The sequence below is a fragment of the Pseudoliparis swirei genome, chromosome 13 (assembly GCF_029220125.1).
Source record: "Pseudoliparis swirei isolate HS2019 ecotype Mariana Trench chromosome 13, NWPU_hadal_v1, whole genome shotgun sequence".
In the NCBI taxonomy this organism is placed as follows: Eukaryota; Metazoa; Chordata; class Actinopteri; order Perciformes; family Liparidae; genus Pseudoliparis; species Pseudoliparis swirei.
The window spans coordinates 1,466,037-1,492,940 of NC_079400.1; the positions used below are offsets into that span (position 1 = coordinate 1,466,037).

The 26,904-nt window shown below is 46.5% G+C and overlaps 2 protein-coding genes across 2 annotated transcripts; both read left to right on the top strand.

Moving 5' to 3' along the window:
* The first annotated feature begins 200 nt into the window (after positions 1-200).
* Positions 201-8,354, top strand: cog7 (component of oligomeric golgi complex 7). The gene is made up of 17 exons (XM_056430073.1): positions 201-648; positions 2,309-2,457; positions 2,694-2,810; positions 3,190-3,358; positions 3,474-3,556; positions 3,684-3,806; positions 4,190-4,388; positions 4,468-4,595; positions 4,707-4,861; positions 5,016-5,132; positions 5,261-5,326; positions 5,470-5,656; positions 5,738-5,878; positions 6,039-6,122; positions 6,325-6,439; positions 7,182-7,325; positions 7,450-8,354. Exons 1-17 carry the CDS (start codon positions 486-488, stop codon positions 7,614-7,616), a joined length of 2,307 nt encoding a protein of 768 aa, XP_056286048.1. The 5' UTR covers positions 201-485; the 3' UTR covers positions 7,617-8,354.
* Positions 8,355-8,452: 98 nt separating this feature from the next.
* On the top strand, positions 8,453-25,110 carry LOC130203707 (ubiquitin carboxyl-terminal hydrolase 31-like). Its single transcript, XM_056430070.1, has 16 exons — positions 8,453-10,019; positions 14,490-14,627; positions 14,833-14,921; positions 15,740-15,832; positions 16,848-16,983; positions 17,406-17,556; positions 18,160-18,343; positions 19,394-19,505; positions 19,596-19,690; positions 20,230-20,307; positions 20,412-20,541; positions 21,349-21,468; positions 21,569-21,794; positions 22,688-22,846; positions 23,265-23,417; positions 23,506-25,110. Exons 1-16 carry the CDS (start codon positions 9,471-9,473, stop codon positions 24,978-24,980), a joined length of 3,888 nt encoding a protein of 1,295 aa, XP_056286045.1. The 5' UTR covers positions 8,453-9,470; the 3' UTR covers positions 24,981-25,110.
* The last annotated feature ends 1,794 nt before the right edge of the window (positions 25,111-26,904 follow it).

Here is a 26,904-nt window from a genome sequence, read left to right on the forward strand (position 1 = left end):
TTTTGTGTCTCTTATTTCATTGTAAACCAGATACAAATTCATTTAAAAAAAAGTAATTTAAAAAACTCAAAACAATATCACATTTATTTGACGAAACGTTACTTTTACAGTAGTTTGGTCCAACATTTTATTCATCAGGTCCGTTTGTTTTGCCGGCTCTTGTTTCCGGGGAAGATAAAGAGAAAGAACCGAGAGGAAGTTGTTGTCAACTGTCAGTGCCGCTGCTAGCATAAAACATCTAGAAATATGTGTTTACTGTTCTCCTTTTAAAGCCGTAGACTTTTACAAAACAACTCTGGAGGAAGCTGTCGCCTTGCTGGAACTATACTTAGTTGTCATGCTAATCTCATTTTCATGGGCTATTTATTTTTTATTCGTCTCGAAGCCATTGTTTGGGAAGAATTAGCACCCGTTAGCAATGGGTCGTTGACACAGCCTGCACAGTTGGACTGATCCGGGGGGGGGGGGCAGTAAACGGGCACAAAATGGATTTCTCCAAGTTCCTGGCCGATGAGTTCGACGTGAAGGACTGGGTGAACGGCGCCTTCACGGTGCAGCAGGACGCGCCGGGGAAGGCGGATGCGCACGCAGCCACGCTGGTCATGAAGCTGCAGCTCTTCATCCAGGAAGTCAACAACTCCATCGAGGGCAAGGATCATAAGGGCCGTGTGCAACGCGTCGTCTCTCTGGCTGTGACTCCGCTTCCGGTTTCTGGAGACGCCGATAGCTTTAAGCGCTGCTTTTCCTTCTGTTTATCCTCCTTGTGTCGCATAACGTTACATGTGTTTTGAATATTAGTGTCGGAGCGATTTAATTTGACTTTTGTATTTAGGTTTTATTGTAAAGTAATATTGATTGTTTGTTGCTTATTATCTTGCTTATAACCTAAAGTTATGTTTTGATCGCCATTTATTTATTTATTTGTATGCGTGTTACTCGCATAACTCAAAAAGTATTAAACCGAATCACATGCAATTTGGTGGGATGATTGGTTATTATCCGGGGAACATTTGCTTACATTTTGGAATCGATCGGGTCAAAGGTCAATGTCAAGGTCATGAAAAGGTCAATCTTATTTTTTCCATTCAATTCCTATCCAATTGGCATGCAACTAATGCCAAAATGTTCATAATGCAATGCCCAATCTTGTGATATGCGAAGGTATGCGCTCTACCGAGTGCCCGTTCTAGTTTAGGTTATATTTTGATATGTTAGTTGTTTCTTGTGATACTTGTGGTTTAGTTTAATATATTTAGTTTTAGATTCACTGATTGGGTAACACTGGGCACCTGTGGTTATATGTAGAGGTGGGTAGGCACAGGACCAGCATGCACCTGGGTGGCCAATGGGTTTTTTACCACAGCAAATGGCCACTACAATTAGTATTTAGTATTTTCACGACAGTTGGACAGCAACACAAACGGCGTTAAAAATGACCATGAAGTTGAATCAATGCCTCTAACAGTTCCATTATGACCTGTTGGTATCAGCGTATGAACTGACGGCTATAAGACGGATAGGCCTGAATCACCGACTAGACTGTGACATATTTGGTAGTTAGATGCTTAACATCCGTGACATAAAACAAGCTTCAACATATGCAGACTTGAGAAATAGTTTGTAATTTTGCAGACGTTTGGATTACATGAGGTCATAATGGCGTTATCAGAAAAGGGCTATGCCTAAATGGACAATAGGAAGGTAAATAGTAGATTTCATGGACAATAGGAAGGTAAATAGTAGATTTCATGGACAATAGGAAGGTAAATAGTAGATTTCATGGACAATAGGATCGTCATTTTTTCCACTCAATCATTCAAGGACATTATTGTTTCTGTGAATCCTTTAAATACACTCAGTTGTCACTTTATTAGTCACAGATAGTTAGTCCCACCATGTGTTGTCAAGTTCATTGCGAGATGAAGATTCAACTTCATGTCTATTTTGGAGGATGCAGTTTGTGGTGATGTTTAACTGAAAAAAAACCTCTTGAATAGTTTCAATAAATAAGGAAAATTCATCAAGGTAGCCTAGATTGTGAGACTTTTGTATTGGACTGCATTAGTTTTAACAACGTAAACCTTATAAACTGTCAACAGGAGATTATACAAATCCCATTAATCTGTAGACTGTGCAGTATTTCTTTGTTTAAGTTGGATCTATTTTGGTCGTCTGACCAAAGAACTGCATGAAAAGACTGCTGGTAATTTCTCTTTAGAATGGCACTAACTGATATACTGTGATGGAAGTTATACTTTTTCTGTTACGTCTTTCTTCAACTGAAATGCTTCTGTGTTTCTGTGTGTAGAGACCAGTAATCAGGCCCTCCAGAATATGCCCAGAGTGCTCCGAGACGTGGAGGCTTTGAAACAGGAGGCTTCTTTCCTGAAGGAGCAAATGGTTCTGGTCAAAGAGGACATCAGGAAGTTTGAGCAAGACACGGCGCAGTCTATGCAGGTGAGCAGTTCAAGCACCGCGTCGTTACGACACGCTGCATGAAGCAGATGCAAAAGTGTATTTACGAGTTGCATGTTAAACGGACGCAAATCCACATAGACTGTTAAAGTGTTAACCTGATGTTTTTAAATCATAATTAAAATACTGTTTTTGATAATAATCCACGCCTGACAGTGGCGCGGTGCTGAGGTGCTCTCAGGATATTTCTCAGCTATGACTTTGATATTGTTCCCCAGGTGCTGGTGGAAATAGATCAAGTGAAGAGCCGCATGCAGGTGGCAGCCGAAGCTCTGCAGGAGGCCGACAAGTGGAGCACGCTGAGCGCCGACATCGAGGAGACCTTCAAAACACAGGTCATAAATCACAAGACTTTACTGGTTCTACTTTGGTCTGCCTTGCGATGTGATCATTAGTCTTTGCTGCTCGTCCTGTCACACATCCAAATGACTGAGACCTTTAGAATGGAATTTAAGCTTTTAATGTGATATCACTTTTTGCAAGTTCAATTTATTTATTTATTAACGTTCAAGGAATAGTTCCGGTTCATTGAAGAGTGCAAGACGACTAAGGCAATGGCCCCTCACAGAGAAGTTGATATGAACTGATCATGAAAAAATAAAAAGGGCCATTGAAATATTTCTGAAAAGTAACAGTGTATTAAGCAAATAACTACAATATATAAAATCTGACTTATTGGACATTGACCTTGAATCCGTTCTCTTTCCCTCCCAGGACTTTGCAGTCATTTCTTCCAAGCTGACCAGCATGCAGAGCAGCCTGGCCATGTTGGTGGACACGCCGGACTACTCTGAGAAGTGTGTCTACCTGGAGGCTCTGAAGAACCGCCTGGAGGCTCTGGCCAGCCCGCAAATAGTATCAACCTTCAACTCCATGTCTCTGGGTGAGATGGGCTCTTGCTTCTCCTTTTCATTTCAACTTCGCCTCCTTTTCTCACTGTCGTTCACTCTTTGGGTGTAAACTGAGAAGCGTCGCGTCTCCACGCGTGTCCTCTGCAGACCAAGCCAAGCTGTTTGTGAAGGTCTTCACGGAGATCGATAGAATGCCGCAGCTCTTTGCCTACTACTACAAGTGTCACAAGGTGGGTCCTACAGGCCTCTGCTTCCCTTTTTTAATAATGAATTCATAAAAACCTTGTACCTGTTTGGTGTAGGCGTACGCTGATGTTCTTTTTTGTATGACATGAGTGTCTGTGTTGGCATCCCCAGGGCCAGCTGGTGCGCATGTGGCAGGACATCTCGCAGAGTGAGCTCAGTCTGAACCAGCAGCTGTCTGAGTTCTACGACACCTTGCTCTCCTCCTGGCACACTCAGTTACAGTGGAGCAGCCAGGTGACACACAGCTGTGGATATGACATCATGACATCACATGTCCTTTAGCAGACGCTTTTATCCAAAGAGACTCACAATAAGTGCATCAACCAAGAGTACAAACTCAGAACAACAAGAATACAGAAAGAAACATTTCTTCAAGATAGTCGAACAACAAAAGTACCATAATAAGAGCTATTTAAGTGCCACTGAAGTGCAAATCTGATAACAGTTGCACGGCTAACGTGCTAACAATGCTAACACGCTGTTTTAAAGGGCTGGATAGGGATCAGTAGGAAAAGTGGAACACCAACTCAAAGGTGGCTTGTGTGTTGATGATGTTATTCATATAGCAAGAAGGGAGTTGATGTTTGCAGTCTCTAAATACTCTAAACTATAAACAGGTGTTCAAGAACCCGTACGAGGTGGTGACGGTGCTGCTGATCCAGACGCTGGGGGCCATGGTCCCCTCCATCCCCGTGTGCCTGAGCTCGGCCGTGGAGCGGGCGGCTCAAGAGCGGCGCCTCGACACGCTGCTCGAACTCCATCACGCCACCTCCACCTTCGGCCGCAGCCTGGAGGCCGCCATGTTGCCGCACTTGGGTCTGAGCAGAGGCACGGCCGTGGAGCCCTCCGACGTGGGCGGAGTTGGGTCCTGACGTTCCGTCTGTTTCCTCCCCAGGGGAGAACAATCTGCTGAAGGTGACTGAGCTGACCTGTGCGCTGTATGACCCCTACAAACCGTATCAACTCCAGTACGGAGATCTGGAGGAAGCTCACCTCCTCATCCAGATCAGTGCTGTACCTTTGGTGAGACCAATCACACTCACAACATCATTTTTTATTAAAACCACCGTAGCTTCCCGTTTTCAGTTTTTCTCTGCGCTTGTGTCGCCTCTCGTCTCCTCATTCTCTCTCTAGGAACACGGGGAGGTTATTGATTGTGTGGAAGAGTTGAGCCACTCCGTCGGCAAGTTGTTCGGCCTGGCCACCGCCGCCGTGGACCGCTGCGTCAAGCTGACTGACGGGCTGGCCGTGTGTGGCCTCCTCAAAGCCCTCAAAGCTCTTTTCACCAAGTAAATAAATATCCTTTATCGTGTCATAATATACTATAAACACACACTACGTATTTACCCATTTGCTCTATTCACATATATATAAGTTGCTTATTTTGTTGGTATCTGCGGACCTTACTTTCTGTTCCCAGCGTTAATATTGTCCTCCTTCTAGATATGTGTCGGACTTCTCCACAACACTGCAGTCAATCAGAAAGAAGTGTAAACTGGAGGAGACGCCAAGTGCTTCTGTTTTCCAGGAGGACTGGACCGCCTTCCAGAACTCTGTCAGGTTGATGTCTTTCTACATTTCAGACCATTTCATTAGAATATAGACTGTTGTATTACTAAGCTGCCCGGCAGTAACGTTGTAGAGATGGATGGATGGATGGATGACTGGTTTGATGATGTGTGTTGCAGGATTATTGCCACTTGTGGAGAACTGCTCACACAATGTGGAGCCTTTGAGCAGCAGCTGTCGAACAAGTAAGAGACAGGTTTATTCTTTACCTTTCATAACGTTCTAGTTTGACTCTAAACCGTTCATCGTGGCTGTAACTCGACACGGCACTTTGTCCAGTTTTAAGGAATTGCGTGCGGTCTCTTAATCCAATCGATTCTTCCTCTAGGATCCTGGGCACGGCAGGTAAGTACCTGTCCGAGACGTATAGCCCACGCAGCCTCGCAGGCATCCAGGAGGCCAGCTCCACAGACAGGAAGAGCAGCACCAAGAACCCCTGGCAGGAATACAACTACCTTCAGAGGGGGAGCATGACTGAGTACAACAGCCTGATGGAAGTCCTCTACTCCCTAAAGGTATGGAGCAGGGCACGGTGTGTTGTTGAGTTTGAACTGCAGGTTTGTTATTTGTAAAGTTTATTTTTGTCTGTCTTGCAGGAGAAGGGCACGGGGAACTCCAGCCTGCTCTCGGAGGCCAGAGCCGCTCTGACCCGACTCAACCAGCAGGCCAACCAGCTGGCCTTCGACTCCGTCTTCCTGCAAATCAAACACCAGCTCTGCCTCGTCTCCAAGATGGAGGTGATGAAGTGTCCAGTTACTACGTGATTGGATTCTGAAAATACTGGTTGGCACGATCTGAGAGCTCTTGGACGGCCTCGGTGCGCGGGCCGCCGAGTGTTGGACGCGCCGCGTCTATTTTAATCTCACCGCGTGCCGTTTGCTTCGTGTTTGTGTTCAGCGGCAGGAGGCGCCTGGTTTTGGAGAGAGCTACACGGACGACCTGCCGACCTACAGCCTGTCGCCGCAAGAATACATCACTAATGTTCGTGCGGTTCGGCTGGGATAAACACATCGGAATATTCAACTTAAATAATTCCTAAATCACATTTACTACGATATTTTGAAATGTGCAGAGCAGAAAAATCCATGACGGGACAACTTTCCTCATGAGCTGCTGTCCAACTGTCCGTCTCACAGCTTCATCCTGTCGCTCCCAGATACCGAATGTGTGTCTTCCCTCTCAGATCGGCCAGTACCTCATGTCTCTGCCGCTCCACTTGGAGCCATTTGTGACTCAGGAGGACCCGGCGCTGGAGATGGCCCTGCATGCCGGGAAGCTGCCGTTCCCCCCGGAGCAAGGTGCCTCGCCATCGAGCTTCCTCCCAATCTAATGCTCCACAGGATGTCTTGTTCTTCTCTGTCCCCCTTCCTCCTGTTTCTGCATCCTCTCTTTCCTCACTGTATTTATCTTGAGCCTGAAACTTCTTCACTTTCTCATTTATCTGTTTCCTTTGACTTTACTGTGGTCCTCAATGTGAAAGTGTCACTTGAGACGACATGAATGAATTGTTATATAATACCATTATATTTGGATGTTTTAAAACTGTGTACATACAGAGAAAATGTTTTAATAAGAACTTCAACTCTGCAGTTTTTTACAAAATACTCTTTACTTTGAAAATCCTTTCTTTGATGACAGAAGAAAATAGATGAAGCTTCTTCACATTGCTGTGACAGTGTTGTGTGGTCCGCTTTAATAAGTTGTTTTGATAAGTGTAAAAGTCAAATCAATGCACCGCAAACATGGCGATGGAGAATGGGAACAACGATTTACATTTAGAATAGCTTCATGTCGTATAGGGTTAGCGTAGCTTCCATCTCTGCTCTCCTCCGAGAGACGTCAACTTTTTTTTGTCAACCTTTTCTTTTCCATATCGTCATCCTTTAGCCTCCAGTTCCAGTTTCCTCTTTCTTCATCCCTCCCTATATTTAATCCCCATCTGTCTAAAATAAAAAGTGTCTCATCACTGACCTCACACCTCTAACTCTTGTTCCCTTGCCACCTTGTGCACTCATGAAACTTTTCCTCCCTGCGTCTCAGGCGATGACCTTCCCGAGCTGGACAACACGGCCGACTACTGGCTGGGCTCCATCGCTCGGGCCACCATGCAGACCTACTGCGACGCCATCCTGCTCATTCCCCAACTGAGCGCTCGCTCCACCAAACAGCTGGCCACCGATATCGGTACGGCGAGCCGGGCGCGTTCGGTTTGCACGTCCCTGTGACGGCGTCACGACGGTGTAATTAAAGTTCACGGGGAACAACGGAGTGGCGGCTCCCAGTTGAGTTGATGTCTCCTCTTCCACAGACTACCTGAGCAATGTGATGGACGCTCTGGGCCTGCAGCCGTCCCGCGCCCTGCAGCACATCGTCACCCTGCTGAGGGCCAAACCCGAAGACTACAGGCAGGCCGCCAAGCTGCTGCCTCGCCGGCTGGCCTCCACCGTCGCCGCCGTCCGGTGCATCGACTACTAACAGCGAGGGGGAAGGAGAGGGGTTCTAGTGTAGCGGCATGGTTGAAGAAGAAGAATGTGTTAACGGTATATCTGGTGAACATGTTGCGGCCCCTTAAATCTCACATTCTTAGGATAATTGTCGTGTCCAAATAATAGTGACATTTATGGTAATGTTAAGTTTGAAATTGGGTGGTTGAGCTTTGTTTTTATACTGATTTTTGTTGAACTCGTGGGACTTTGAATGATCGGTGGTGATGACGCCAACGTGTGGAAGTGTCTTGACATCATTAATTTCTGCATTTTCTTTAAATTGCTGAAGCATCTAACTTAATGTAATACAGCAGGGGATGTGTGAGAGCATTGGAAATATATACATGGCTGTATGACTGATATATTACTTGTTGATTATTTGTCAGACTCATATAATTCATCTCTATTAAATTATATTTCGGTAATATTTCTGATAAGAGACTTATTGTTTTCTATGAACTGAGCAGTTGACTTCAAAATAAGCTCTCTCATTCTCATATATGTACGTATATATACATATATGAGCTCTCATATATATTTCTTTATATATGTATATATTCACACTCATATATACACATAACTTTACACACATACAAATATATACATGTGTGTGTGTATGGCCCCTATTGTGTTAAACCCATATGGAACTCTTGATTATTTCTTTGAATAAGGGGGTTGAATTTATTTGTATTGTAATCAATAAATGAATGAATGGTTAGTCACGTGACACGTCTCAGCCTTATTTGTTATGTATCCTGACTCCATCAGCACGCTGGTCAGAGGTGGGAGGAGCGTCATCCCGCGTCACGTGCCGCCGGACCTGCTCTCCTCCAACATGGACCAGTGTTTGGCTCTGACGTCATCCGTCACCGCCCTGCCTGCAGTATCCGAGCCCACCGATGATGATGATGATGGAGACGGGAGAAGCGGCCTCGCCATGAATCCCATCCGGAGAAGGAATTAACGCGCGCAACAACAACAACAACAACAAAAATACACAACAACAACTTTCGTATGTGGACACCGAACCGCGAGCCTTCTACATCTGGCCCCCCCCCGGAAGAGATGCTCCACGGCGGGCAAAAGCGAGGGGGCGACGGGCTGTGCCGCTCCGGTCCGGGTGTTCCTCCTGCGCGCGCGCCCACGGTGGAGGCGATTTAGGGACGACATCCGCCCGGGTAAACATCACCAAACCCGGGGGGTTGTTTACAAAACAACACAGCTCCGGGATCCGGTGCCCGGGGGGTGAAGAAGAACAAACCTTTAATTAAGAGGGTGGAGCTGCGGTTTCTTCAATAAAATATGAGGGATCCCGCCTGACACCGGCAGCCTTATTCTAAGAGCGGGATTTGATGTGTGTCTAACGGACGCTGGTGCATATTTGTTGTTGTTGTTGTTGTTGTTGTTGTGTGTGTCTGCACCATGACACAGGGGATGTTATGTCACCACCGGACCGAGCGCTAGAGATGACGGCTGCAGCCCGGAGCGGGACGCCTGCCCCCCCGAGCGTTTACGCAAAGCGCCCCGGCCGCGGCTCCCCGTGGAGGCTGTTTATCCAACCCGCCGCCGCAGTGATGCAGGTGGGCTGATCCGACGCTGCTGCTGCCTCCATGTGATGAGAACCGGACAACCGGACAACCGGAGAACCGGCGGCGGGCCTTCTGTGTTTCTGTGACAGATGCTCGGGCCTACGAGGCGCACCACACCGCGGAGCAGCAGCGGGGGGCGAGGCGGTGATGCGGTGATGCTCTGAGAAGAAAGTAGAAGAACAAGAAAAAAGGACCGTTTTTTTGTGTGGATTTAAGGCGTTAAAAAAAGAGAAACGGGATAAAAAGAAGCCATCATGTCGAAAGTTGTGAGTAACAAGGAGAAGAAGTCCTTCAGTAAAAAACTGTTCCGCCGGAGCTCCGTGCGCTCCGTCGGGAGCTTCATGAACAGAGTCCTCCGGACCCTGTCCACGCTGTCTCACTTCGGCACCGACGGGCACGCCGCGGAGGACGAGAAGGACGACGCCACCGTCAACCCGAGCAGCACCACCGGGGGGTCGGTGCCGTCCGACGACAGCGACTGCGGGGGGTTCCCCTTCGGGGACAAGGTGCCCGGGGTGGCGGGGCTCAAGAACCACGGCAACACCTGCTTCATGAACGCCATCCTTCAGTGCCTCAGCAACACGGAGCTCTTCGCCGAGTACCTCGCGCTGGAGCAGTTCAAAGAGGGCGAGACGGCGGGGGCGACGACCGGCGGCGGCGGCGGCGACCGGGCCAAGGCCAACGGGCTGCAGAAGAAGGGGCTCCAGCAGCCGGAATCCGGGGAGGTGACCGAGCAGCTGTCCGGGCTGGTCCGGGCTCTGTGGACCTTCGAGTACACGCCTCAGCACAGCAGGGACTTCAAGGTGGGTCACCTATAGGGTTCCATATGAGAGCCATGACTCATACAGCCATAACTCATACAGCCATAACTCATACAGCCATAACTCATACCCAGAGCCATAACTCATACCCTTAACCATAACTCTCACCCAAAGCCATAACTCATAAAGCCATAACTCATACCCAAAGCCATAACTCATACCCAAAGTCATAACTCATACCCAAGGCCATAACTCATAAAGCCATAACTCATACCCAGAGCCATAACTCATACCCTTAACCATAATTCTCACCCTAAGCCATAACGCATACCCAAAGCACGCTGACATCAGTTAGATATGATCTTCTAGATTCAAACACTTTTTTATTTTTTATTTTTGCCATCTTTAAATATGTTATTTTGTGAGCCACCAGAAGGAGAGTCCCGGTGTTATGGTTCCAACGGGCCTTATGGATTACAGCTCAGCCGCCAGTGGTGGCCTTTTTGTGCGCCTCTATAAAGGATCACGTAAAGGGATTATATGCTGCATGCATAATCCTACTTTTGGATTAATCGGTGGTGATAAAACACGTCACATATTGTTTCTGTGCTGCATGTGTGAATGTTGACGTCGATAAGACCAGAGGCAGCTGCTTCGATCCCATCGGTTTATCCAGATGTGAACTTGAGTCTATTTATTAAAATAATGAATTCCCTCATGTGTCAGGGTGAATGCAGCGAGGGTTCAGAGGTCACGCTCTGGCCCTGAGCGTCTGCTTTGCTCGTCAACGAGCCTCATATTGCAGTTTAATTAAATTCAATTCAGTTTATTTGTGGAGCCCATTTTCACAAATTAGAAATTCCCCTCAGAGTGCTTTACAATCTGTACACATAGACATCCCTGACCTTTGATCTTTGACCTCACATGGGATCAGGAACAACTCCCAAACAACCCTTCAGGGTAAAAGGTCAGAACCCTTGAGGAGAGAACAGAGGAGGATCCCTCTCCAGGATGGACAGGTGTCATAGATGTCATGTGACCAGAAGGAATCATTACACACTAATTAAAACACAGGAACAACACAATGAAGATGACAGAGTGGATGAAGAGTTGGTAGTCGGCATATTCCACCATCCAGACCTCCACCATCCATCAGGCAGATGGAGGTATGACGTGAAGTCAAAAGGACTCCGGGGAGGAAGCAGAGTTAGTGATGTGTGATTGAGAGATGAAAATTCATCTATAAGTAGAGAGAGAAGAGGAGAGAGGAGCTTAGTGTATCCTAAGCGTCCATAAGGAGAGAGGAGAGGAGAGAGGAGCTCAGTGTATCCTAAGTGTCCATAAGGAGAGAGGAGAGAGGAGCTCAGTGTATCCTAAGCGTCCATAAGGAGAGAGGAGAGGAGAGAGGAGCTCAGTGTATCCTAAGTGTCCATAAGGAGAGGAGAGAGGAGCTCAGTGTATCCTAAGCATCCATAAGGAGAGAGAGGAGAGAGGAGCTCAGTGTATCCTAAGCGTCCATAAGGAGAGAGGAGAGAGGAGCTCAGTGTATCCTAAGCGTCCATAAGGAGAGAGGAGAGAGGAGCTCAGTGTATCCTAAGCATCCATAAGGAGAGAGGAGAGAGGAGCTCAGTGTATCCTTAGCGTCCATAAGGAGAGAGGAGAGGAGAGAGGAGCTCAGTGTATCCTAAGCGTCCATAAGGAGAGAGGAGAGAGGAGCTCAGTGTATCCTTAGCGTCCATAAGGAGAGAGGAGAGGAGAGAGGAGCTCAGTGTATCCTAAGCGTCCATAAGGAGAGAGGAGAGGAGAGAGGAGCTCAGTGTATCCTAAGCGTCCATAAGGAGAGAGGAGAGGAGAGAGGAGCTCAGTGTATCCTAAGCGTCCATAAGGAGTGAGGAGAGGAGAGAGGAGCTCAGTGTATCCTAGCGTCTATAAGGAGAGAGGAGAGAGGAGCTCAGTGTCTCCTAGCGTCCATAAGGAGAGAGGAGAGGAGCTCAGTGTCTCCTAGTGTCCATAAGGAGAGAGGAGAGAGGAGCTCAGTGTATCCTAAGCGTCTATAAGGAGAGAGGAGAGGAGAGAGGAGCTCAGTGTATCCTAAGCGTCCATAAGGAGAGAGGAGAGAGGAGCTCAGTGTATCCTAAGCGTCCATAAGGAGAGAGGAGAGGAGATAGGAGCTCAGTGTATCCTAAGCGTCCATAAGGAGAGAGGAGAGGAGAGAGGAGCTCAGTGTATCCTAAGCGTCCATAAGGAGAGAGGAGAGAGAGGAGCTCAGTGTATCCTAAGCGTCCATAAGGAGAGAGAGGAGAGAGGAGCTCAGTGTATCCTAAGCGTCCATAAGGAGAGAGGAGAGGAGAGGAGCTCAGTGTATCCTAAGCGTCCATAAGGAGAGAGGAGAGAGGAGCTCAGTGTATCCTAAGCGTCCATAAGGAGAGAGGAGAGGAGAGAGGAGCTCAGTGTATCCTAAGCGTCCATAAGGAGAGAGGAGAGAGGAGAGGAGCTCAGTGTATCCTAAGCGTCCATAAGGAGAGAGGAGAGAGGAGAGAGGAGCTCAGTGTATCCTAAGCGTCCTTAAGGAGAGAGGAGAGAGGAGCTCAGTGTATCCTAAGCGTCCCCCAGCCCTCTCAGCCTATCGCAGCATCTCAAGGGGCTGGACCAGGGTTAGGGTTAAAGGTCAAAGAGGAAAGTGTTGTGTCTCCTCTTAATGAGGTGACTGAGTTTAGTCCGTCCTCAAAGGAAAACGTATTGCATATACTTGGTATACTCTCTGTGTTTGGTGAATAATCATATTCCACTTAACAAAGGAGAATACATCCGAGTGAAACAGGGACTCAGAGTTCCTGGACTAACAGATCTGAGTCGTAATAAATCAGATTTTGCAGCCGCTTTATCGTCCGGCGCCACGTTCCTCATCCGTTCTCCTCATAAACTCGTTTCCCGGCACTGAAACGTGTCACAATCACAAAGGTGTGTCCTCTGGCGATGGAGATACTTTATTTTGTATACATCTGATAAACCGATTCCTTTTTTTTTTAAAGTTAAAAATACATAATGCGAGTGAAAGAAAATCCATCGGGGCGATAACACACATTATTATTGACGTGTTACTATTTATGTCCACTTTATACATACAGAGAAAGTCCAAACTGTCCAGCTGGATATAGATTCTTATCTTCCCTGACTGGAGGCCTTGAAAATGAAGCGCAAACCCAGACTATCAGAAAAAAAAATGTAAAGACGTGGTGTGTAATTTATGATAAACAAAGAATCTTTGTTGTGGCCCACGCTGCTGCTGCTGCATTGCTCCTTATATGTTCATGCAGTAGAACGTGCACTTCCTCTCTTCATCCTCGGCAGCTTTACTCCGACCCATCACAAACTTACAGGCGGCCGGTTGAACTCCAGCTGCACGTGTTCCTGAGCGTGTGGATTACAGCTCGGCGCGGTCGGTTTTTGCTCTTCTTGCTCTGCGACCACAACGGGAGCCTCGGCTGAGTGCACTTAAAGATCATTAGGGAGGCCTCCGCGATAACAGCACAGGGGAACTATCCACCGGGTCTCAGAGAGTCCAGGATGACGTCTTTCCACACCGCCCAAACTGCCCCCGGAGCACCGGCCACTCAAAGCCTCGTATTTAATAACGAGACACGTTCGGCTTTTGTTGAAAAGCGATCCTCCGTCTGACGACGTGATGGATGGTAAAACAAATCAGGTGGTGGCCGTGTGTGAACAGCGCAAAGTAACTGCAATCAACGGTTGATTAAATGATGGGAGGTGTTTGAAGGCGGGGCTTCTTTCTTTCAATCATTTTATTTTAAGTTAACCAGACAATCAAAAATAACAACGAATAAATACAAATTACATAACAACCAACTATACGAACAATCAGACAAGGAAGAAATAAGAAAAAGAAGAAAAATAAAAACATAAATCATAAATCATAACTCATCATCTTCCTTATTGAACCAACTATCACCATCATTCACAGAGTCACTCGGTCCCAAGATTGCAAAGCCTCTTCTTATGGTTTCGGCGTCGTCCTCGCCAGTAGAATCGGGGCTTCTGTACTAATCTTCCACATCGACGGACCTGCACTTAAAGACGCTGTTGCCGGGCCGCAGAGGGAAGACTTCATCTCTTCATTTGCACCACGTCTTGAACGACACGCGGAGGCCGCATCGGTCACGCCCTCAAAATGAGGACGAGCGTCCCGAGAGACGGGACGGGAAGATGCCCAGGGCGCAGCCCCCTCACCTCTCTTGACCTCGCTCGACCTTGGCTGAGCCCGTAGAGGTGACTCTCACCCTGCTGTCGCCTCCAGCAGCGACTCAGTGAGGTCAAGTCGTCGATTATCTGCCTCCGGGTTTTTAAAAGCTTCTCCGCTCGCCGGGCCGCGTCTCTGCTGACCTTTCGGATTGCGCTGATCAACATCCTGGTCAGGCGCGCTGAATATTTCATGATGAAGTCTGTGTTGGAGGAGCAGTCCACGTGAGCCGTGTTGTGTTTGTCCCGCTGCAGAACGTGGTGTCCAAGAGCGCCCTGCAGTTCAAGGGCAACTCCCAGCACGACGCGCAGGAGTTCCTCCTCTGGCTGCTGGATCGAGTTCACGAAGACCTCAACCACATCATCCACCCGGACATCCGGCCCCCCAGGAAGGTAAACACGCCGCTGGCTTTTGAGACCTCTGTATTCAGCTAATAGATAAGTGTAATGTGAATATATTAAAACATGACAGGGTGCTGCCCCCTTTTGTGTTTGCCATCTATATTGAAACAAACCGAATGTTGAGTGACTATAAATGTAGTTCTGGTTACTTCTTGTTATATAATATGCATTATCTTGTATTGGTTTGTGTTTCTAGCCTCCAATAGAAGAGGAAAATGCCCCTGAAGGATCTCCACTTCCAGCACCTGGCTCTTTCGTACATGAGTTGTTTCAGGCACAATACAGGTGTGAAATATTCAATATTCACACAAACAAAGTCCTCAACATACCGTATCTTCTGTAACATTATGGAAAATCACACAACACACAACTTTCTGATTGAAATATTCCCAACTCAAGGTTCACTCACGATCTTTTGAGCTTTTCACCGTATCCTCTGGCCTCCTATCCTACGATATGATTGTATTGACAAAAATAAACCATAATCACAAGTTTAAACACCAAGAATATGAAGTCTTGTTCCTCAAATGCGTGCGTTATTTCATCTAACTTCTTTAATATTAATTACCGAAGTATAAAGCACTGATGTGTATCGTGATACACCTTCATTATTACATTGGTGTGCTCTGCTGGATCTTTACAGCAATTATAACACTGTAGAAATGACTGTGAACATCCGACTACTGGAAGTTGATGTTAGGTTTTTCATTCATATATTACACCATTTTTATAGGAATAGTTCCACTTGTTCTCTGTCTGGCCATGAGTTAGTTGAGAAGATCAATACCACTCTGAGATAAATATGAAGCTGCAGCATCCGGCTGTCTATCTCAACGACTGGAAACGGGGGAAACATCCAGTCCCAAAGTAACTGAATCTGCCCGCCACATTTAGTATATATCGTTTTCATAATTTGTAGAGTGGAGTGTAAAAAGGACACACTGCGGTTTTAACAGGTGTGTGTGTGTGTGACTTCCTGGAGTCTCGTCCCCACCGTGTGTTTGGCATGTAACGCCTGTAGAATGACGATATGCTGTTATTACAGTCGGGTTCCTTGTGTGATGGCGGCCGCTTGTCTTTACTCTCATCATTTCTCTGTGCAGGTCCTCTCTGACTTGCCCTCACTGCCAGAAACAGAGCAACACCTTTGATCCTTTCCTCTGCATCTCACTGCCAATCCCCGTACCTCACACACGGTAAGGTGGCTCTGCCTCTTGTTTGTGACCCCGTCACTTCGAGCTCATCCCTCTAAATCCAGACTGCCTGCTGTCCTGGCTCCTGATTGGTGGAACCAGCTCCCCACTGACATCAGGGCAGCAGGAAGTCTCTACATCTTCACCGGAGACTAAAAACACATCTTCAGACTATATCTGGATTAAATTACAGATTAGAACTTCAGTGGCTCCTAAATGGCTCTTACTTTTAGTAATTCTTATGGTATTACTATGGTATTACTTATGGTATTACTATGGTATTACTCATGGTATTAATTATGGTATTACTCATGTTATTACCTTCGCATTGAAAATGCGGAAGGTTATGTTTTGATCGCCGTGTATTTATTTATTTATTCATTTATATGCGTGTTACTCGCATAACTAAAAAAGTATTAAACCGGATCGCATGAAATTTGGTGGGATGATTTGTTCTTATCCGGGGACCATTTGATTAGATTTTGGGATCGATCGGGTCAAAGGTCAAGGTCATGAAAAGGTCATAATCTTCTTTTTACCATAGCACGCTCAATTTCTATCCAATTGGCAACTAATGCCAAAATGTTCATAATTCAATGCCCAATCTTGTGATATGCGAAGGTATGCGCTCTACCGAGTGCCCGTTCTAGTTGCTCATGTTATTTACTTATGGTACTTTTGTAGTTCGACTTTCTTGAAGAAATGTTACTTTCTGTATTCTTGTTGTTCTGAGTTTGTACTCTTGGTTGATGCACTTATTGTGAGTCGCTTTGGATAGAAGCGTCTGCTAAATGGCATGTGATGTCAATATCTGAAAGTTTGTTTTTTTAAAGTCCCCGTATCCCAAAATACAAACGAGCCGAGACCCAGTCTGAACCCGCCACTAAAACAGGAGAGTGGAACCCGGCATCGAGAAAACACTGAGAGTTAAAATGAGAAGATGGCGTCTGTCGTTGAGAACATCGGTCCAGCTGTGGTCATGGAGCAGCCAGTGGGTGTCGCCCTGTGTGTGTTGCAGGCCCCTGTATGTGACTGTGGTGTACCAGGGGAAATGCTCCCACTGCATGAGAGTCGGGGTGGCGGTGCCTCTTTCTGGCACCGTGTCCAGGCTGAGACAAGCTGTGGCCCAAGAGACCAAAATTCCTGCCCAACAGGTGCCTTTCAATGTATTATTATTATTATTGTTGTTGTTGTTGTTTATTTTACAGAGTCAATGCACACAAATCAACAGTAAAACTGTCACTGAGCCACAGAGGCTCATTTTCATCTACTGTCCCTGACAAGATTTATTTAACGCAACCAGAAATTATTTTTAGTATTTTTATTTACATTCTAAGGCATTAAATATAAGAGGATTAAAGATAGGGTGTGCTACTTTGAGCATAGCCACGAGAGAATGCTGTGTTCAAGTGGAAGTATTTCATCATCATTTATAAATATCTAAATACAGGATGTGTACTGTATTTAGAATGTAAAACCTCTTCTGATACTTGGAAACACCCCTTTTTAAAATCCTTGTGAGAGTTCTTCTTTCAATCCTTTGCTCAAACTGTTTTTGCTTCCCCGTCTCGCTCAGATCGTCCTCACTGAAATGTACTTTGACGGCTTTCACCGCTCCTTCTGCGACGACGACGACGACCTGGAGATCATCCAGGAGAGCGACTCCATCTTTGCCTTCGAGACGCCCGAGCTCTTCCGACCGGAGCAGATCCGCTCCAAGCGAGGCGGTACGACCTCCTGAGACCGGTTGAGATCGGATTAGAAACAAACTAATATTGGAGAGCTTCTTCACACACACACACACACACACACACACACACACACACACACACACACACACACACACACACCAGTGTGCTGGATTGCTTTTGTGTGTGTGTGTGTATCAACTCAATTCAATTCAGTTTATTTGTCTCGCCCATTTTCACAAATTAGAAATTCCCCTCAGAGGGCTTTACAATCTGTACACATAGACATCCCTGACCTTTGACCTTTGACCTCACATGGGATCAGGAACAACTCCCAAACAACCCTTCAGGGTAAAAGGTCAGAACCCTTGAGGAGAGAACAGAGGAGGATCCCTCTCCAGGATGGGCAGGTGTCATAGATGTCATGTGACCAGAAGGAATCATTACACACACATTAAAACACAGGAACAACACAATGAAGACGAAGAGTGGATGAAGAGTTGGTAGTCGGCATATTCCACCATCCAGACCTCCACCATCCATGAGGTGGAGGTAGAGAGGAGGAGTGGGCGGAGTCTCAGCAGGGCCATATCATCCTCTTTTATTTCACGTTTGTATCTTTCCATTGTGTGTTGCCTTCAGGGAGCCCGCATGCGTACCTCAACCAGAACAACCTGAAGTACAGCACGGACAACAACCGGCTATCCACACAAATACAAGAGCCGACCACCCCCCCGCCTCAGAGTCCTCATAAGAACAGCGGCCAGGCGGAGAAGATCATCCTGCTGGTGTGTAACCGAGCCTGCGCCGGACAGCAGGGACGCAGGTAGAGACACTTTCACCTGCCGGAAATACACTCTGGTCACTGCCTTGTGTATATATTTTTGTTTCCTCTGTATATTTTATGTTTTATTTTATTTTATTTTTTTATTAATGCTCCTGAAATGTCCCCACTGTGGGACTAATAAAGGATTATCTTATATTATCTTATCTTATATTATTATATATTTATTTTATTTCAGACTCATGAGTCCATACAGCAACAACAACAAAACACAACAACAATATATACAATACAATAAGAGGACACACGACAATCACTGCAGTTAGAAAGTCACTTGTGGTTAAAAAACATACAAACACTTATTCCAATGTTTCCAGAAACAGGAGAAACACCTCGTATCACTCAGTTTAGGCTTTTAAATTACATTTTCTCAATCATTTAATCCACATCTAAATTTCTATATAATATTCCTTAACACAGCATGGAAAGTGTGAACATTACGAGTTAAAAACATATGACTTGCACTTATTAAAACAACACAGCAAATTGGAAGTTTAAACTGTCCCCAAACTACTGTGATGTGATTTATAGCAACACATTTTCCATTTATTTTGTTTAGAATTTATACATTTATTGTGAATGATTAATTAGTTCCACAATGTTTTTTAATGCTTCTTTCAGCTCATAAAGATAATTGAAATGTGTGACCGTATAATTTCAGTGGTGTACATGTTTGCTCAAAACTTTGAAAATAGAAAACAAATATAATTTGAGTGGTGTACATATTCGCTCAAAACTTTGAAAATAGAAAAAATATTTTTTTTAGTGGTGTACATATTCGCTCAAAACTTTGAAAATAGAAAAAATATTATTTCAGTGGTGTACATATTCGCTCAAAATCATGAAATTAGAAAATGAAATATCATTTCAGTGGTGTACATATTCGCTCAAAACCATGAAAATAGAAAATGAAATATCATTTCAGTGGTGTACATATTCACTCAAAACCTTGAGAATAGAAAACAGGTTTGCACCATTGTCCCAAAGCAATGTTTCAAACTGATGGCCGTCTGTTGGCTGTCCTCCCTGCAGGTTTGGTAATCCCTTCATTCTGTATTTGGAGCGGACGGTGACATGGGACGTGCTTCAGAAAGAGATCTTGGAGAAGATGCGGCATCTTTTGCGCCCTGGAGTGTTTGTGCAGGTATACCCGACTTATGACACTCTCCTCTGGATTTGAGTCGTCTTGACGTTAACGTGCTTATAACGTGTCGCCCTGGCCGGCGGCCCGCAGGTCGGGCCGTTCACTCTGCGTGTGGTCGGAGTCGTCGGAATCACCTACCTCTTGCCTCAGGAGGAGCAGCCGCTCTGCCATCCATCCGTGGAGAGGTAATACCGCTTAGCGACCACCGGGGGGAGGGGGGGGAGGGGGGCGGTTGTGTTACCAGTTGAATAGTCTTTATATAAACCCTGCAGCGAGTTCCATCCAGCTGAAGTTGATTGAAGAGCTACGCTATGTAGGCCGACTCTGATGTTCACACATCTCCTGAGATGGGTGACAGCGTGGCTGCTTTTATAGATATTCTTCTAAAAATGTGTTGAGCTCTGTAGTTTTCTCCTCTCTGCTGCCACATGAAAAACTAACAAAACAAATAAGCAGAAAATAAATCCACGATCTCACTGAAGTTAAAGTTTCACGTAATATTACGCTTCAGATCTCCAGATCTAAGAAAACTAGATCTAGAATCCAGTTGGAATCTTTTCGTATATAACGTTTTATAGATACCTGCTGCAGTCATACAGGTAATCCTGGCTTTAGTCTTAAATTAAGAACTCACTTTAGGATTAACTCCAATCAGTTTGTAAACTCTGTATATGCATCACCTAAAGAACTCAAATGAATATAAATCTAATCTCATTTTCAACAGGGCGTTCAAGTCCTGCGGTCCTGGAGGTCCGCCTCACGTCAAAATCGTGGTCGAGTGGGACAAAGAGACGAAAGACTAGTAAGCGTGAAGCGCTTTGACGAGCTCCGGGCCGATGTGTGATGTCATCGCTCGACGATGTCTTTTGAGGTTCCCCGTGACCCGACTCTGTGTTTCGCCTGCAGCCTGTTCAAAAGAACCGAGGACGAGTACATCCCCGATGCCGAGAGCGTGCGCCAAGCGAAGGAGCAGCACCTGCAGCCGCAGACCTGCTCCCTGGCCCAGTGCTTCCAGCTCTACACCAAAGAGGAACAGGTAGGCGGGGCGGGGAGGCCCGATACTGAAGACTCATGAGGAGGAAAGAGGAGTTTGTTCTGCACACTAAGTGTCTCAGGAGAAAAGCTGGTTCCAGTGAGTAGTGTTGGGTTATGTTTCTATCCCTTCGCTCTCTGTCTGTTTCATTACAAACACTAGATGGCAGTACAATTAAACGATTCCACCACTTATCATGAAATTATATTTTTAGCCTTGTGTTAAAGAAATGGCATCAAGTCCATCGGAAACTATATAACACATCTTATCTGACTATTTCTTGAATAAAAACAGGTTAGATCACTTGAATGGCACTCATGGTATTACTTATGGTATTACTTATGTTATTACTTATGTTATTACTTATGGTATTACTCATGGTATTACTTATGGTATTACTTATGGTATTACTTATGTTATTGCTCATGGTATTACTTATGGTATTACTTATGTTATTACTTATGGTATTACTTATGTTATTACTTATGTTATTACTTATGGTATTACTTTTGGTATTACTTATTATATTACTTGTGTTATTACTTATGTTATTACTTATGGTATTTTGTAGTTTGGCCTTCTTGAAGAAATGTTCTTGATTCTTGTTCTAATGTTTGTACTTATGGTTGAATTCACTTATTGTAAGTCACTTTGGATGAAATAATCTGCTAAATGAAATGTCATTTAATGTAAAAGTCAGACCTTTTATTCCAGAGAAAACACGTGTTGTTAACAGGTCAAAAACCAAATGAATAGAACCCAGCGGTAGTTTGGTGGTGCTCCAGTAACGGGTTCTTCTTCTCACGCCAGCTGGCTCCTGACGATGCGTGGCGGTGTCCACACTGCAAGCAGCTCCAGCAGGGCAGCATCAAGCTCAGCCTGTGGACGCTGCCGGACATCCTCATCCTCCACCTGAAACGCTTCAGACAGGTACTCCTGGAGTCTTAATCAAACAAAAAGCTGCCGAAATGCTTCTTATTGCTGTGTAGGAACTTATAGAACAACTCAAAGTCCATAACTGTGTCTTCAGGACGGGGATCGCCGGATGAAGATGCAGAACATGGTGAAGTTCCCGCTCGCGGGCATGGACATGGCGCCCCACATGGTGAAGCGGAGCCAGAGCAGCTGGAGTCTTCCCTCTCACTGGTCGCCGTGGAGACGGTCCTACGGGATGGGCCGTGACCCAGAGGACTACCTGTACGACCTGTACGCCGTGTGCAACCATCACGGGACCATGCAGGGAGGACATTACACAGGTGATGGAGCGACAATAACAACCGACAATCGCTTCTTTCGCCCAGTGTGCACAGGAAAGAACAAGAAAGGTCAAAGGTCAAGTTGAAATAGTTAGAGGCAAGACGGATAGCCATGTTGGTGCTCTAAGCATAACTCCTTCATGATGCCCCCCTGAGATAGGAAAAGGCATCCACTGAATTAAATATCTCTCTTGTTCTGCCTGTTTTGTGATATACATGCCTAAAAGGTGCCTATTATTTTTATACTGAAATAATATCGGCATTATAATTATTATAAATATGATGATTTTTTTTAGTTGCCTATTTTTTGGGGCCCCCTCAGGGCTCGGTGCCCTCCGCTCAGCGCAGTGCGTTATGGGAGCGGCGGCGCTGGATACATGATTCCACAGATAGAGATGAAAAATAATCTGCCGTAGTCAGGCACGTGCACAGACATCTTGGGGGGCAGGTGCTCAAACCCCAAAAAAGGGCACCCATCGCCCCAAAAATGTTTTCTGACAGAGTTGAAACATAAGCAGTGCATGACACTAATTCTGCGGTCCTCAACCTGCATCTCCTCTTGGCAGGATTAGACGGCTATCTTACATTTTCCTTATGAATAAATATGAATTATTACATGGCAACGACAGCACAAGAGTTCTGATTTGTTAACGGGTACTCATGTAAAAAAAAAAAAAAAAAATGCCCCGTCAGATATCAAAATACATTTGGAGGGAGTTGATGACAAAGAAAGTATTTTTTATTAAATTCTGATAAATGAGGAAAAAATTTGTCTCCAGAAAAAAGGGGCAGTTTTCTCATGCAGGGCAAAAGGGGAGGAGCTTGAGCGCCACTAGGGGTCTATCTGTGCTCGTGCCGGGCGGTAGTTGTATGAACTGATATTTGTGTTGCAGCTCACTGTAAGAACTCCATCGATGGACAGTGGTATTGCTTTGACGACAGCGATGTTCAGCACATGTCTGAAGATGAAGTCTGCAAGCAGAACGGCTACATCTTGTTTTATCAAAGACGGGCCACAATCCCATCCTGGTCCGCCAACAGTTCTGTGGGAGGTAATCCTTCTAGATATATACGCTTGTACAATCTCTTCTTTTTCGTGTTAAAATATTACACGTTTGAGTTTGAGTTTAGTTTATTTCGATCAGCAAAATATACAACGATCAGAATTCAACAAAAGAAGAAAGTGGCTGACGAACGGGTCGAGGCTGAAGCTACCGAGCTGAGAAGAGCCCTAAACTATGATTTCTCAAAAAAAACTTATTTCAAAGAACCATATATATATATATATACACAGACATACATACATACATACACATACTTATATACACATACATACATACACACATACATGCATACATACATACATACACACATACATGCATACATACATACATATATACACATACATACACACATACCCGTGACTTATGATGCTTCTTCTGTTCCCCGCTGCTCTCCGCTCGGCTGTAGGCTCCACCAGCTCGTCTCTGTGTGAGCACTGGATCAGTCGGCTGATGGGCAGCCGTCCGCCGAGCCAAGCCTCGTCCGGCTCCTCCAGACGCACCTCCATGGCCTCGCTCTCGGAGTCAGCGGAGTTCGCGGGCGAACGGAGCGAGGACGACGGTGACGCAGACTCCTCCGCATCGGAATCCTTTCCAATCGCTTTAAAGTCCACGCATCTTGTATTGACGCTTGTCTCTCCACCTCGCAGGCTTGTCGAGCCGGCCGGCGGTCAGGGGCCTGCAACGGCAAACGTTCTCCTCGAGGTCGTCCATCGCCAGCCCCCTGGTGCTCAGCGAGAACGTCGCTAAACCGTCCTGGTCCCACTCCGCCAAGCTCCAACTCCGCTCCAACTCTCCCTCGCGCTTCTCCCTGGAGTCGCACTCCTCCTCCACGACGCTGGAGAGGATCGGAGAGGTGGTCGACACCAAGCTGTCCCCGAAGCCGGACAAAGCGTCCGCGGCCGAGTCGGCGCTCGCGGCCTCTGACGGCAAGAGGCCGACGGAGCAGGTTCACTCCAAGAACGCGTCTCAGGCGGAGCAGAGGAGCTCCGCCCCCACCGGGGACCACGTCAGTGCGGTGGCTGCCGCCGCCGAGCCGGTCGGCCCTCGCCACGGGGCGGCTGCCAAGGACCCAAAGCAGAGGAACGGGCCTGCGGATAGCACTTGCGTTAAAAGGACCTCGGCAAGTCCCAAGAAGCGCCCCGCCGCGTCCTCGACATCCTCCAGCTCTCTGTCACCGGCGTCCCCGGCCGTCGACAAGTTGCCGTCTCGAACTCAGACCAAGAGCGCAGCCTCGGCGTCATCGCCCAAGGACAAAGGCGACGCACCGCCGAAAACTAGCAAGGCCGCTTCCTCGAGAACGGCGACCCCCTCGAAGAAAGGGTCGTCCCAAACCCCGGAGGTGCTCCACCCTGACTCTGCCCAACTGGGGAAGAGCGGTTCTCCAGGATTACAAAGCTCCCACCCTCCGAGGAGGACGTCCCCCCGGGGGGGAGGCGAGAAAAGCTCAGCCTCCGCGAGGACTAAAGCGGCAGAAAGGAGCGCGAGCCGCGAATCCTCGCGGACTAGCGTGGTCTCGGAGAAGAAGGTGAGCCACGGCGGGCCTCCCCGCTCCGCCGCCGCCAGCAGAGCAGAGGGCCGGCCGGCGGCGAGGAGCTCGAGCAGCAGCTCCTCCATGGCGAGCCTCCGATCCTCGAGCGTCGGCGGTTCCTCTGCGAGCGCGGCGGCGGCGGCGCCATCGAGGGCTCCTCAAAGGAACAGTAAGACGGAGGAGAAAGGTTTATCCTTCTTCAAAACCGCCCTGAGGCCCAAAGAGACGCGGAAGTCGGCCGACGGCGGGAAAGCGGCGGCGGCGGCGGGGGAGGCTAAGGCGAGTCCAGAGGACGGCGCCGGGGATGCATCGAGAGAGGGAATCCCACAGGGGGCGAGCAAGAAAGCCCAGGGCGTGGCTTCAGAGGCCCAGACTCACGGGACCACGGCCAGAGACAAGGAGTCCTCCAAGGCGTCCGCCGCGGCGAAGCATTCGCTGCCGCCCGCCACAAAGCCCAAGCTCTCCGGGGCGGAGCCGGCCACCTCGGCCTCCGCCAACGCAAAAGAGGCTTCGAAGAAGGAGCCTGCCAAAAAGATCATGCAGTCCAGGAAGATCCCCATCAGCTCTTCACAAACGAGCCAGAGGGCCAAGTGACGATGTCCTCCCGACCTCCTGTCCACACTGTTAAATAGTTATTTAGGAATGGATTTCAATGAAGCACTTTGTATGGATTGCATTCATTTTGAGGAATATTACACTGTATCATAAAGAAGCATGGACTGCACATGTGTTGACTCAGTGTTCTGTCTGTAGCGGAGTGGGGAGAAGCACATCTCGGGAGGAGGTGGGAATAAATGTGACTTTGCACAAGACAGAAAAGCAGAAACAATGGTGGACAGAAACTTTTGAGATACATGGAACACAGACTACTCAGTCGCCAGAGGAAGTTTACCGGCAATATTTGACGTGCTGATGCAGTGAAACTCTGAATTATGTCCAAAAATCTTGACGAACAGCTCTCTGTCAATATTGAGAGCCATATTTCAACAAACATCAGTGTCTCAGATAATCAACGTATTTAATCGGAATTGTATAACTACAGGTGTTGGTAAATTTCTAATTCAATTTTAATGCGTATTAAGCACTGACAATGTACATTTTCAAGGCGACACACAACTTAAGCCTATTTAACCCGAACCGCTGTTTACATATGCTCCTCGATGTAGTCATTGCGCAACAAACGGCCTTTGAGAAGTATTTGTGTGCAGCCAGAAACGAGATGGGGGGGGGGGGGGGGGGAGCATGTGTCGTCAGTGTTCCATGTCTGGAGACGTCCTGGTTTTGTAACGGTTCCTAAATGTGTGTGTTTTATTTACCGGTAATGACCTGTTACACCCCCCCCCCCCCCTCAGACGACCTCCCGCCCGCCGCCTCTAGCCCTCCAGCTGCTGACGCCGACACTTAAACTGCGGCGTCCGCGTGACCTCACCGGGGATCAGCCTCTTCAGACTGCCAGACATCTCCAAAACATTCCTCTCAGATGAACACAGGGTTAATGTATAAAAGCCACTCTATACGCACACACACACATTCAAAGACAGCTGGGGCGCCCCCCTACGTACACCATGTACATAGAGCATCGTGGGATGGTTGAGTCGGCCCGTCCTCGGTCTCGGCGTGTGACATATCAGCTTGTGCACATCTTTAGCTCGCGTTGCGGTGTCCATCGGCCCTGAGAGGAGAGACCGCCCCTCCACGAAGTATATGCCAGTTGTTGCATGATAAATTGCTTATGCATGCACTTAACTATGCAAGCAGATTCTTGCTAATGCCCACTCTGAGTATGTAGAGTATGTGCTACTCTTGGATGTGTATATATTTCTAATTGTATATTTTTCCAAATGCCGGCATCAGAGAGCATGTTAAGGCATCCTTTATTAAAGCTTTGTTTGCACATTTCTTCAAAGTAATATACATTTTTGTATGAATGATAAGTATTGCTCATTCACCCTCTCAAAGTAAATCAACTCACTCTCAAATGAATGTTTCTGCTTTGTGTTCATTTGTCTCACTTTTTTCCCCTCACAATTTCCAACCATCAGCAACTTTTAACGGGAGAGTTTAACTTTAATTTATTTATCTGTAATAGTTTTGGGATTCAAAGTGAACATGTTAGAAATACCACCGCAAGTTAAAATGGCACAGGTTGAAAGACAGCTGTGTGTTATGACGTGTTATAACATGTTATGACCTGCAATGACGTGTTGTGATGTGTTATAACATGTCATGATATTTTATTACGTGGTATGACGTGTTATGACATGATGTTATGACATGTTATTAAGTGCTATGACATGTTATGATGTTTTATGATATTTTATTACGTGTTATGACATGTTATGACGTTTTATGACATTTTATTACGTGTTATGACATTTTATTAAGTGTTATGACATGTTATGATGTTTTATGACATTTTATTACGTTTTATGATATTTTATTACGTGTTATGACATGTTATGACAGTTTATTACATGTTATGACATGTTATGACGTTTTATGACATTTTATTACGTTT

Excerpts from the sequence above, each read along its gene's own strand:
- cog7 (XM_056430073.1), top strand. The coding sequence starts at position 486 with ATGGATTTCTCCAAGTTCCTGGCCGATGAGTTCGACGTGAAGGACTGG. Across the intron at positions 4,862-5,015 it reads CTCAAAGCTCTTTTCACCAA|ATATGTGTCGGACTTCTCCA; the intron begins GTAAATAAATAT and ends TCCTCCTTCTAG. Across the intron at positions 6,123-6,324 it reads CGCAAGAATACATCACTAAT|ATCGGCCAGTACCTCATGTC; the intron begins GTTCGTGCGGTT and ends CTTCCCTCTCAG.
- LOC130203707 (XM_056430070.1), top strand. The coding sequence starts at position 9,471 with ATGTCGAAAGTTGTGAGTAACAAGGAGAAGAAGTCCTTCAGTAAAAAA. Across the intron at positions 15,833-16,847 it reads ATCCCCGTACCTCACACACG|GCCCCTGTATGTGACTGTGG; the intron begins GTAAGGTGGCTC and ends TGTGTGTTGCAG. Across the intron at positions 19,506-19,595 it reads GCCCTGGAGTGTTTGTGCAG|GTCGGGCCGTTCACTCTGCG; the intron begins GTATACCCGACT and ends GGCGGCCCGCAG.